The sequence below is a fragment of the Micromys minutus genome (genome assembly GCF_963924665.1).
Source record: "Micromys minutus genome assembly, chromosome: 9".
Taxonomy (NCBI): Eukaryota; Metazoa; Chordata; class Mammalia; order Rodentia; family Muridae; genus Micromys; species Micromys minutus.
The window spans coordinates 35,130,995-35,143,789 of NC_137978.1; the positions used below are offsets into that span (position 1 = coordinate 35,130,995).

At 51.6% G+C, this 12,795-nt stretch overlaps 2 protein-coding genes across 2 annotated transcripts; one reads left to right on the top strand and one right to left on the bottom strand.

Annotated features, from left to right (window-relative positions):
• Window positions 1–390: 390 nt before the first annotated feature.
• Window positions 391–2,182, top strand: LOC308424286 (type III endosome membrane protein TEMP; the record flags this gene model as incomplete). Its single annotated transcript, XM_080921228.1, has 3 exons — window positions 391–472; window positions 1,597–1,710; window positions 1,872–2,182. 3 exons carry the CDS (start codon window positions 391–393, stop codon window positions 2,180–2,182), a joined length of 507 nt encoding a protein of 168 aa, XP_080777354.1.
• Window positions 2,183–9,233: 7,051 nt separating this feature from the next.
• On the bottom strand, window positions 9,234–9,884 carry TMEM125 (transmembrane protein 125; the record flags this gene model as incomplete). Its single annotated transcript, XM_080920980.1, has 1 exon — window positions 9,234–9,884. The coding sequence occupies one exon, from the start codon at window positions 9,882–9,884 to the stop codon at window positions 9,234–9,236; it is 651 nt and encodes a 216-aa protein (XP_080777106.1).
• Window positions 9,885–12,795: the final 2,911 nt, after the last annotated feature.

Consider the following 12,795-nt stretch of genomic DNA (forward strand, 5'->3'; position numbering starts at 1 on the left):
TGGGCTGTGAGTTCGCAGGCATTTGGAACGTGACTGTGTGTATATCTTTGGGAAGAATTTACAGAGCAGGGCAGGGGAGGAAGGGAACAGGTGTAAAACATTTGAAAGGTGTAAACGAACCCATTGTAGTATAACAAACTCTTGTCTTTTGAGTACTGAGTGCCTTTTAGGTCCCCAGAAGGCAACCAAAGGTTGCTTGGAAACGAATGAGTAAACTAGGTGTGCCCAGTTTCTGAGGCTCCCCCCACCCACGATTGCTTCTCTCCCCCACACACCTGCATTCGACTTATCAGCCTGGTGCACTGAGCCCAGAAACCCAGCTTCCCAGTCGCCAAACACTGGTATACAGCAGCCTACCCAGCTCTGCCTCAGGGAAGTGCATGGCTGGTAATGGCCAGTTCTGACTGGCTGCTGATGAGGCCGAGGTCACCCGTGGACCTTGGAGCATCCAACCTCACCAGCTGGACAGAAGGTCTGATTTGAATGAAAACTCGGAGAGCTGAGGAGTGAACCAGCTTACTCTCAGGGTCTTGTGCCGGGTTTTGAGACCCCATCCCCAATTTAAGAACAGGGCTGGTTTGGCATGTCGGGGAGCTGTAGTGATAGGGTCAGAGTTCACTTCCGGGAGTGGAGAGGAGGTGGTTAGATGCCTGTTAAGAGAGCGCAGCTGGTGACGGTAACTAGCAGCACAAAGAGTAGGTAGATTGGATACAGCTGTGGCAGAGGGGAGGGAGGAAGGCTGAACCACTGGAGCAGGGGGTGGTGCATCTTGAGTAAGGGCGTCCTTTGGGTACCACACTGAGGAGTGTGGCCAAAGAGGCCTCTAAGCTGGGCTTTTCAGTCCCTTGCGTGGCCACTCTGCCCAGGGACACCTCTGACTCTTGCCACCCTCCAGCGGACACTGCCTGTGGCCCCAGCTGTCCCCCTCCTCCTTCCTGTGCCTCAGGTTCTCACACATCTCTCCATACACCGTTGACCTCCGGAGGAGGCTTCCAAGCCTATTATTACACGGGATCATCTCCAGCTCAGACGCCCTTCCCCCAGGGTTTCCCAGCCCTGAGTACCACTACCCTCAGCAGGGCCTTCTCATACTCAGGTGGTCCTCTGAGATAGAAGGCCTGAGGTGTGTATTGGGAGAGGGTCTCGATGCAGGAACAGAGTGGAAGGACTGAACTGGCTATCTGGGGACAATCTTCTGTTCTTGTGGTCTGCTCCAGAGCTGGGTAGCTCCACACAGTTGCTATTGAACTGCCTCTGCTCTGACCACTGTCAGCTTGCCAAGGATCGCGCCAGACTGCACGCGGGTGTCAGAGCCCTGAGTTCAAATTCTGGGGCCTCAGCTGAATCATTTTGCATCTGGAGGGGGGTCTCTGTGCACATATCAGAAAGGCAGGAATAGTGTTATGTAATGGATTTTTGCGAGCACACTGCTAGTGCATAATTCTTAAGGTATGGTTATTAAGAACGTTAGAAATTCCACTGTTAGCCAGTTCTAGAGCTGAAATCCACAGACAGCAGCTTTGGGTCTACTCTGTGGACCGGTGGTGTGGGAAGTGGCCCTGTCCTCAGCATTTATAATACTCCTCTGTTTTTCAGGGTTTGTGCCCCGGGGCTGCCTGGAGCCTGGGGTGTCCCTGGAGACAGAGGGCAGAGGCCAAGGCTCAGCAATGTCGATGTCATCGGACCTATCCATGACTGAAGCAAACACAAGTGAGTGGTAGAGAGGTGTGGATGGTTGAGGACAGACGGTGCCCTCAGTGGCTGAGATTGGAGGAAGGACTGTCTCTGCCCACACTCTCTCAATCTGCCCGCCCCCCACCCCCAGGAGCCCCATCAGACGACTACCTGTAACTCTCTCTCTTTCTCTGCAGCCTCAGGGGCTACCACTGCATCAACCATGGCTCCCGGTCAGGGAACCGGGGGCCGGGCATGGCCGGTGATGGTAGGGGTTGTGCTGGGGGCCGTGGTCCTCTCCATACTCATCGCACTCGCTGCCAAGTGCCACCTCTGCCGCCGATACCGTGCCAGCTACAGGCATCGCCCGCTGTCCGGAGCTAGGGATGGGAACCGCCCACAGGTGGGTGAAGATGAAGATGATGATGGCTTCATCGAGGACAATTACATTCAGCCTGGGGCTGGTGAGGTGGAGATAAACGGAAGCCGGGACCACTTCTCTCTATGAGCCCCATCTTTGGACATTCTCTTCCTTGCCTGGCAGTTTAAAGACAGCGACACCTCAAGTCTCAGGGTCAGAGTTCACTACTACCTAAAACTTGACCAGGAGCCTGTTTTCTGACACTGGTCACCAAAGTGACAATTCTGTTTCTCATTAACTCTCCGAGGCTCCCTGCTGTCCCAGGATACGATCTGACAGTGCATGAACTTGGGAAAAGGCCCCTGTGAGCAGGCCTCTTGATTTCTTTCTTTGCCCCCGACTCCTACTCTACTCTTGGGCTGTCTTGACACGCCTCATGAAGGCATGACCTCCAGGTCCGGGGATTTCACACACGTCCCAGCAGGAGAAGACTGTGCCAAACTTCTTACCAGTTTTTTTTTTTCTTTTCAATAAAGTATATGACTTGGTTATAATATATTGTTTTTCACAGTAATTAATAAATCTATTTTAATTTTGAATTAGTATAAGAAGTCGTTCCTTTTCCATTCCTTTGAACATAGCTGGAAGACACTGCCCAGACCCTTTCTCCTTCAGGATACCTTCTATGAGCTTCTCTCTGGTTACAGTTTATTTTACTGAGATGGCTCAGAAGGTAATGGGGCTTGCTGCCAAGGCTAGCATCCTGAGTTTGATCTCCAGGATCCACATGTGAAAGGAGAGAACTGGCTCCCAATGCTGTCAACTTTTCTCTTTTTTTAAAAAAAAGATTTATTTACTCATTTTATGTATGTGAGTACACTGCAGCTGTCCTCAGACATACCAGAAGAAGGTATTGGATCCCATTACAGATGGTTGGATGGTTGTGAGCCACCATGTGAGTGTTAGGAATTGAACTCAGGACCTGTGGAAGAGCAGTGCTCCCCCATCTGACCTTTACATGTGTGGGGTGACTCGGTTGTGCCGAGCACAAATCTTTTAAAAGGCATAACAATCCGCTGGTAAATGATGAGTTCATACATGTGTATTGTGCATTTCGATCATGTTAGCTCCTCCCCCTCACCGCCCTCTGAAGCCCCTCCTCCCATCACACCATCCCTCTACTTCTGGTAATCTCAGATTGTCACACCAGCTTGTTTACTGATGTTAAAGAAGCACACTCAGCCCTTCACGTCCAAGGGTTCGTGCATTCACAGACTCAACCAACCTTAAATAAAAAATATTTGGTGAAAATGCCACAGAGACCCAAATAATTAAGCTTTGACTTTACCCCATGCACCATTATTCTGTGCCGAATCCATGAAAATGGAATACCACAAAGGCATTCTATTAAGAGTCAAAGTGGGTCTGGGCAGATAGCTCAGTGGTTAAGACCACTTACTGCTCTAAGGATCTGGGTTCAGTTCCCAGTACACACAGAGAGGCTCACAAACATGTGTAACTCCAATTCCAGGGGATCCAACACCCTCTGGTGGTTTCTTCTAGAATTGCATGTATGCACACTGCACAGACATGCAGGCAAAACACCCATATGCATAAAATTAAAAACTGGAATAAGATGGGAGAATACGCAGGCAGAATGTGCAAATACTGTAAAATTTTGTATAAGGTGGTGTGTCTGGATTTTGCTTTCTGCAAGGGGTTCTGGGGTACACAGTTCCAATGGACAGTGGCATTTGTTGAATGACTAAGGAGTGAATTTAAAAAGATAGGAAGTAGAGGCAAATGTGGAGGATTTTATCAAGAATCTCGGTGATGAGAAGGTCAGGCAGTGGTAGTGCACACCTTTAATCCTGGTAGGGGTGGAGATGGGGGGGGCGGGGTTTGGGGCGGGAACAGGGTGGGGGCAGGGGCATCTCTGAGTTTGAGGCCAGCCTTGTCTACAGAATGAGTTCCAGGACAGCAGGAGCTATGTAGAAAAACCCTGTCTCACAAAAACAAATAAACAAGGAAAAAGAAAAAAGAAAGGAAAGGAAAAGAAAAATATGGGACCAGCAAGATGGCCCAGAAGGGAAAGTGCTTGCCATGTAAGGCAGACAGCTGGAGTCTCAGCCCTGTAAAGGTCTAAGGGAAAGACTGACTCCCTAGAGCTGCCCCCTGCTTTGTGCAATGGCACAATGGGGAGGGAAGAATGGCTCATACTTGTTGAAGGCTTGTAAAGCCTGGTGAGGTGATACAGCTGGTAAAAGCTCCTACCTCATGCAAGCAGCATGCAAGTTGGGTGAAGACCTGGGTTCAAACCCTGGATCCCAAATAAAGGCAGAAGGAGAGAATCAGCTCCACAAAAATGTGTGTGCTGTGGCATGTGTGTCCTTGCACGTGAGTGGCCTAACTAACAAACGTACAAATACATACATACATACATACATACATACATAAATACATACATATACATTTAAAGCTATCGGGGAGGAAAGGTTTTATTTAGCTTACACTTCCATATAGCTGTTCATCACCAAAGGAAGTCAGGACTGGAACCTAAGCAGGTCAGGAAGCAGGAGCTGATGCAGAGGCCATGGAGGGATGTCACTTACTGACTTGCTTCCCCTGGCTTGCTCAGCCTACTTTCATAGAACCCAGGTCTACCAGCCCAGGGATGGTACCACCCACAATGGGCTGGTGCCCCCTTGATCACCAGTTGAGAAAATGCCTTACAGCTGGATCTCATGGAGACATTTTCTCAACCAAGGCTCCTTTCTCTGTGATAACTCCAGCTTGTATCAACCCGACAGAAAACCAGCCAGTACACCCCAATACCTTACAGTACCTTACACTCGGACTGTGCATTGATTTCTCAACTGCTCCCCTAGCTACATTTCTGCCCCCCCCCCATCCACAACATGTAGATGTAGGCTCACCTGAACACATAGTTCTCATCAGGCCGTTTCTCTATGTAAAATCCTCACTATGACCTGGGAAGTGGCTTCTGGAGTAGAGCGTTTGCCACGCAAGTACTAGCGTTTGGGTCCCCAGAGCTCAGTGGAGGCAGGGAGTCTCCAAGTCAAGCTGGGCAGTCAGACTAGCCAGAACAGTGAGCTCCAGGCTTGGGGATAGACCTCTGCCTCAAAATATAATGTGGAGAGAGATGGGGAAGACACCCAGTGTCAACCTCAGAGCTCCACATTCTCGTGTGCATGTGCACATATGTGTCCATGCATACGTGATGCACACTACACCTACATTCATGCTACCAAACTGGGAATAACCTTCATTAGCTTCCTCTTGGCCATAAGAAAGTGGCCCAGTATAAAGAGGCCCCTGAAGCCCTTGCCTAGCATTTTCTTTCTAGCCTTCTTCCTCACCTCTCCTCAGCTTCATACACCCCTCTACTGCCTCTGAGTTGCTAAGGTCCTTTGCTTTCCTCTCTCTGAGCTCCTCTTCCCAGCCTCAGGGGCAGCTGAGACAGCAATTCTGGGATGTTTAGTTAGCCGTTCTATCTTATCCTCCTCAGGCTAATCCCTATCTCCCTAGAGGAGCCAAGCTGTCTAACTAACTTTAGCCACAGACCTCCTTGGATTAAAATCTTCATGTTTTTCAGTGTCTCGGGGACAAAGTCTAAATTCCTTCCTAGGCTCTCAAAAGGGAGGAAGAGAGAATGCTTCTCACATTCTCTTGGTGTGTGTCTGGGTAGTGGCAGGGGCTGAGTCAACAGTGGAGACTCGGGTAGGTGGTACATCCAAGGCAGATTTTCTGTAAGGACTGTTCATTGTGGGGTACTGGGTCAGTGGGGGGCAGGAGCGGCAAAGGCAGAGAGTGTGGGCTCCTCTGTGGAGGGTGTTTTGCTGAGAGCAAGTGCAGGGCGAAGGAGGAGAGGAACCTGACGGGGCGAAAATGGGCAGCAGAGGTTTAACCAAAAGACAAGGGGGAGGTGAAGATGAAGGAGAGGTGTCTTTAAGAAGGGACAATGTTGGAGAGAACAGAGAGGCTAGTGGGCTGCTGTTGGTGATATGGACCAGGCAGAGGCTGAGTGAACTGTTTGCAGCAAGTCAGCAGAAGGCAGTGGGCTGCAGGCCTGCTTTAGTGATGGGAGCAGTGGGCGGATCCATTACCTAACTCAGGTATGGTCAGGAAAGGAGATGTCCGGCTTCTACAGCGGTAGGGAGCAAGTCACCTGGGTTACATGCTGTATTCTCCTCCTCACACCCTCCCTGGGGGCCTGTACCACTGCCACATGCTCAGCGAGGGTCTAAGCTGTGTGTCCCCTTCCTGTCTTCTAAAACTCTCTGTTTCTGATTTCATTTAGTTTCTTAAAAGAAATACTGACTCAGCCAGAAGGAAAAGAGACCCCTTGCTTACTTAGTCCAGGTGGAAAAATGTTCTGTGGCCCTTTTGCCTCCCAGGGGGTTGGTCTGGGGCTGTCTCTTGGAGGACTTCTCAGGGAGAGAGTTAAGGGCTTCAGGAGGAAAGGACTCAGTGTAGTGACCTTTCTTTCCTGGCTAAAGGTGTGTCTCGCTGTCCCTTGTATACAGATTGCCACCTGCCCAAGTTACAATGTTTCAGCCACTGAACAGAAGCACCTGCCCCACGTTAGGTCTTTGCTGGGAACAAGAGATACATAGACAACCAGAAACAAAACACACAGGCTGCAGGGATCATTTCCTCCCTCCCAAGTCTCTTCAGACACATTAAGACTTGTGGGTTAGAGTCTGCAGCAGAGGGTGTTATGGGCACTAAAAAGGAGCAAGCCACTAATTTAAGGGGAGAGGGTCAGGGAGGACTCCCTAGAGAATGAGATTCCCCAGAGAATGCAGGGCAGGAGAATAGAAGCAGGGCATAAAAAGGCTAGGACAAGCGAGAGAATTCCGAGAGTATGTGGAAATAGTTTGGTGTGTTTGGTCCATGGTGCTGAGAGGAGAGCAAGACCATGTGGCATTAGGGAAAATTTAAGGTAAAGGTTTTAAGGTAGCTTTTAATTTTAGCTTTACCATGATTACTCTGGCTGAAATGTATGTCTGGGACGGATATTAGTCTCGAAGACAAAAGAACAGCATCAGTGGGAAGGCAGCTGTACACTCAGGACCAAGACAAAGAGTGTCCCTTCAAAAGAATAAAGATGAGTGTTGTCAGGCCAGTGCTTGTGTGGGGGCTCAGAGATGATGTCACTGGTCTTGGGAGAGGAGACAGCGAAAGAGCCACCACTGTGTGGGGCCATACACGCTGAGGCCTCTGACTTAGATGCTGAGGGACTGGAGGCACCTTCAGTCCAGATGTAGGAACTGACAAAGACAGCAGTGACCCCATTTTGAATGTACGGGGGGGGGGGGGGGCGAAGCTCCACGGAACACTCATGGTATCTGTCGTTCTGCAGTGTGTACTGGTTCCCTCTCCCTGCTCTGCCTACCTTGTCCTCCTTTCAGTTGGCAGCTCCTTCCCCTTGTCCCCCAGCCACAACATCCCCTCAGGAGGCCTGTTTGCCCTCTCTGCTGACTTTGCCTCATCAGAGCCTGCAGCCCTGCTGTCTATAGTTGTTGCAAGGTTGATCTTTGTCCACCTGGCAGAAGTAAGTGTCTTAGGACCCAGGGGATTTAATGGCAGGCTGGGAGTAAACGGGGATTGTGACCTTGCCCTGCCCACTTGAGCTGCCCCTTAAAGGCTTGTTCTTTGTTATAGAGATGGAATAATGGGAGTGTGAATCAGGGTTGTCTCCTTTTTTATGGAGATGAGCCTAACTGGAGGTCAATCTTAGTGAATAAACTAAGCACGGACTTTCTCAGCAAGCCTAAACTTCAGTTGTGATACGGAATTTTCCGGGTCTCTCAGTTTCTATCAAGTGTGACTAGTGTGGTAGTCATTGGCCAGTCGTTGGAGGCATTTAGCTCCTTTAGCTTTGTGTAACTCAGTATTTCCCAACTGAGTTTATTAGTAAATCCTTCACAGCATCAGCTTTACTGCTCCAAGTTTCTCCTGCATCAGCGTCTTTTAGGAGACAGATGTCTCTCTGAGTCTTCATATAATCTCCGCCTTGTGTAACAGGAAGTGGCCAAAGTAGTGACCTATGTTCTTGTCACCTGGAAAGAAAACATACCACAGGAGAAAAAAAAAAAAAAAAAAAAAAAAAAAAAAGAGCCCTTCCAGGGCAACTCCAAGCAGGAAGTGACTTACTGCCTCAGAAGGGCTGTCACACCTCTTCAGTGCCTGGAACCCAGAAGCGGGCCGACTGGTACAGTAGCCACACGGATAGCAGGCTGCTCTTGTTTCACAGAAGGCAGATTATACATAAGGACGGGGGGGGGGGCTCATTTCTAGAGACACAGTCACTGGTTAAATCTCCCCTTTAGCTGCAAGTAGACCGTGGGAAGGACTGGGTTTCCCACTCTCTCTGGGATCAGAAACCTTCTGTCTTTCCAAACGTGTAACTTCTTAACCTTTCTCTCATGAGAAGAGACACCCCAAATCTGGCTGAAGTCACAATGGCTCTATAGCCTGGGGTGAGTGGGCTGTGGGGTTGGGGGTGAGGGTCTCTGAGAGGAGACGCTACGGTGAAGACAACAGCTTTCCTTTCCCCCATAATTTATTTCTTTTTTCACCATAGTCACCTTTTAATTGAACATTTGCCAGGAGCCCAATCTTCTCGCACAAGAGGCATTTAATCCAAAGAATCAATAGCAACACTGTTCTAGGAAACTGAGGCAGGAGCGGCTGAGTCACCTCTCACTGACCCCAGTTACTAGGTTACAAAAGCTCAAAGGCAGTTTCCCCATCCAGGTCCATCCCATCTGGAAGTCATTTCCCTCAGCTTTGCCAAGAGTCATGAAGAGTGATCACCGGTGCAGTCGTGAACAGGCAACAGTCACCTCGGTGGCGATTCTTGACGATGTCATAGGGCAAGGCTGGAGTGGTAGGGTCTTGGAAATATGGGTCAAGTCTTCAGAGATTCTAGATGAGTATCGCCTAGAGACCCCGGAACCAGGCAGAGGGCATGACAGTCTATGGCTACAAACTGCCCCAGGGAGGTATCACTCACCCCCTGAGATGGATATGTGGGTGCACATGAGCTCTTAATCACACATCATGCAATGCCACAGCAGGGAGGACACACATATGCCCATGTGCCTGTGCATGTCCACTACAAGTTCTGGGGATACTGAGGCAGGTCATGGGAAGAAGGGCTCCATCTCTGTCAGATGAGGCTGGCAATGCTGGAGGTGGTCTCATGACGCCGGCCAGAAGACAACTGTCCTGAGATGCTAAAGACGCTGCTGTTATCCCCATGGCCACTTCGGGTGGAGAATGCCTCTGTACAGATCGGGGGGCAGTGTCCACTCACACCCACCTGGTACAGTAGCAAACCCAGCAGCAAGACTGAGCCCAAGGAAGCCAAGGTAATGCCCACAGACAGCATGGCAGCCAGTGGGCGTGCTGGGGCCGGGGCAGCAGCTAGCCCAGCCAGGGTCAGGCCGGTGACCAGCAGTACAAAGCCACTGAGCAACACAACCACGGCATCGGCCCCTCCGCCGCTGCGCAGCAAGGCCACGTGCCGGGCCTGGCGAATGCAGTTCATATCCTGCACCGCAGAGCTCATCAGCTGCTTCACCAGAACCAGCAGGGCCAGCAGGCAGAGCACGGTGCCCACAGCTAGTCGCCACTCACCGGATCGGCTGCTGGTGGAGGACAGCAGCGCCACGCCGCCTGCCCCACAGCCAGCCACAAGGACCACAGCCACGGAGAAACAGAGCAAGGAACGCCGGGGCTGCTGGGACCACCATAGCTCCACCTGCTCTGCCAGCACGTCTTGGGGCAGCCCCCTGCCCACTGAGGCTTGTTGGGACATGGCTCGGTCAGGCAGGGTCAGGATAAAGGTTTAATGTCAGGGTTCAGAGGGTGTTTATCATGTCCCTGTGTATCCATCACCTGGTTGGCAGTTACAGGTCCAGTCTCCTCTCCTCAGTCCAGGCTATGGTCACCCTCACCTGCAGGACAGGGTTACATGTTATTTCCCACCCGTCTGACCCTCATAGTCTCACCTGGGAGTCTTAGGGAAGGGCCCTAACACTTGGGGAATCTTCCCCAGGGTCCTCAGGACCTGCTCCTGAAAGAAGCAACCCCAGCACTGCACCTTGGAAAAGCACCTCCCCGGACCCCACCAGAGGTCCCTCTCCCCCTCGGAGAGTCCCTTTGCCCAGCTCCTGACCTCTCCTGCTCAGGCTGTCTCAGTTGCCTGTTCCATCCAAGCTGGCAGAGCAAGCTGGCGGAGCCACAGTGGATGATGGGACAGGCCATCAGAGATAAAGCCTCATTCAGGATCAGACTCACATGGTCTCAGCTGTCACTGCTGGGTCCTGGGTGGGGGAAGCTATGGGGAAGGGAGGCTGGTGACTTAACCCTTCTGAAACCAGCAGGCTGACCCTGACCCTCCTCTCATAAGGGCTGTGCCCTTTCTTCCCTGTGGGCCAGTACCTGACCCCTAACACCTTTCTTCCTCTAGTCCCACAGTCCCACCCTCTGTCAGGTAAAAAAAAAAAAAAAAAAAAAAAAGATACATGCTCCAAGTCTCTCCAGTACTGATCTTTCTCCTGGGCCAAAGCTGTGTCTGATGCAACAGGGCCCAACCCGAATTCCTCATCTTACCCTAAACCTGTTCCTCCTGTGTTCCTTTCTCAAGATGCTATTGCCACTCCAGGGGCTCCTCAACGCCTTCTGCTGTTGCCAACCCATAGCCCCAGGGTTTGCCTCTTGCCTCTAGATATATCTGGGTCCAGTCCTGTCCTCAGCCCTCATTCAGAACCTGCCTGATCCCCACTGGTCCAGCTCCTGCTATCCGGCTCCACGTGTTCTCTACGGCAGCAAAAGGAGGATTCAGGATTTGAACCGCAGCCTAGTCCTTCCCACCGTGGGAATGTGGGGAGGGATCTAACCGTGTTACTCATTTAACCTGTTCCCTACAGGACAGGCAGCATGACTCACACCAGGTAAAAATAAAGCTAGCACCGCCAGCAAGGAACTCAACTTCCTGCAACAGGAGAGACGATCCTGTAGGTGTCAGCGGCGAGTCCAGAAGGCACCAGCTCACCTCTTAGAGGCTGTATCTGAAAAGTGAGGACAGAGAAGTTTATTCTGAGGAGTGGGAGAAACCATCTAACGTCGTCCTTTCAGACGTCCCATGGGGCAAAGGGGCTCAAAACATACTTTTTGAGTCTAAGAGACTCGGGGTGAATCAGAACCCACATGGACCACCCAGCAGAGACAGAATTTTTACTCAACTGTCCTTTGCAGAGGCTGCCCAGCACGCAATGTGGGTGGGGTAGGTGCCCATGCCCCCACGGGTGGTGAGGGAGGGGCCGTGGGCGGAGTCTGTCCCAGCATTCCTCAGGACAGTGGCTTGCCAGTCTGAAGGTGCTGGCACTGTCTACTGGGGAACGACCCCAACGTGGGTGGAGGTTCCCTGCAGTAGAACCAGCGAAAAAGGTGGGGGCGGGGCGTGTGGGACACTCACGGGAAGCCAGGCTGTGCTGAATCCAATTTGAGCTGGCAGGACCCAGCAGGTGGGGCGCTCTAGGTCTGTTTCCGGGGAGACGCTTCACCTGTCTAACCTGCACCCAGGTGAGCTGGAAGGAGGGGGGGATCAACAGGTGCTGTTTCTCGGGCAGGGCCTGAGCCAATTGGCTGACGTGGCCCTGAGCCCTCGGTGGGGCTGAGACATTCCTGGGAAGGGAGGGGCTTCTGTCCGCTGCTGTTCAGTCTGAAACACAATACACAGATTGGGTCAGCAGGAGCAAAGAATGCTGTTCCTCTGCCTCAGTCTGAGTCCTAACTCCCCCCAACTCCAACCTCTTTTGACCTTCGGCCCCCTCCCCGAAGATCTACCGCCAAGCCTGCATGTAATTACAGTACAGGCCTGTAATCTTTGCACCCAGAGAGGCTGAGGCAGGAGAGCCAGCGGGAGGCTCCAAGTGTTCTGAAGCCCCAGCTCTAACTCCTAATTCTAGCTGATTCTGGACTTCAGTTCTAAATCCCACTGTACCCTCAGTCCCAGTCTTGACGTCTAGCCCCTCAAAACCCAGCTTTACTTTAAAGTCAACCTCAGCCCCAGCGTCCAGCATCAGCGATACCCCAAACCTAGCTCCTGCTCACCTTAGGCTTTTCCCCCATATGCCCTTTGTTTATTTTCCTGGAGGTCTCAAGTGGGACGCAGAGTTAGCCTGCCCCGTGGGTGGGTAAAGGCTTTCAGGTAGACAGCTGGAGCTCCCAGAGCAAACACTACTTGGATGTTTCATATTCCTTGTCAGGGCAAAGGAAGCCAGACTGTCCTCCACCTACCGCAGGCCTCTCGCTGCCTGAGTCTGGCCAGCTTGAATCATTGGGCTGAGATGCCCGTCTGACCGGCTGATTCGACTGCACTAGCGGCTTCCTCCAAGTTCATCCACAAAGTTAGCTTTCAACCCCCGACCCAGCCAGCCCAATTCAGGGACAGCGACCGTTTACTCACCACCATGATCTCAGCAGCCAGCACGGGTAATCGATAAATGTGACTGGCTAACTCAACTGATGGGTGTGACTATTTTGACCTTTGAGCTTTTGGGATGAAACCAGAAGGGCAAGTCGGGCCCAGGCTGTGTGGTCCTTGAGTGTCTCAGGGATGCATTTGGACAATGCTGGGTGTCCACAGGGGTGTTCAGAAGTGGAACAGGCATCTGGTTCAGGACCCTGCTTCTAATCAGCAAATCTGGTTCTTAGACACCATG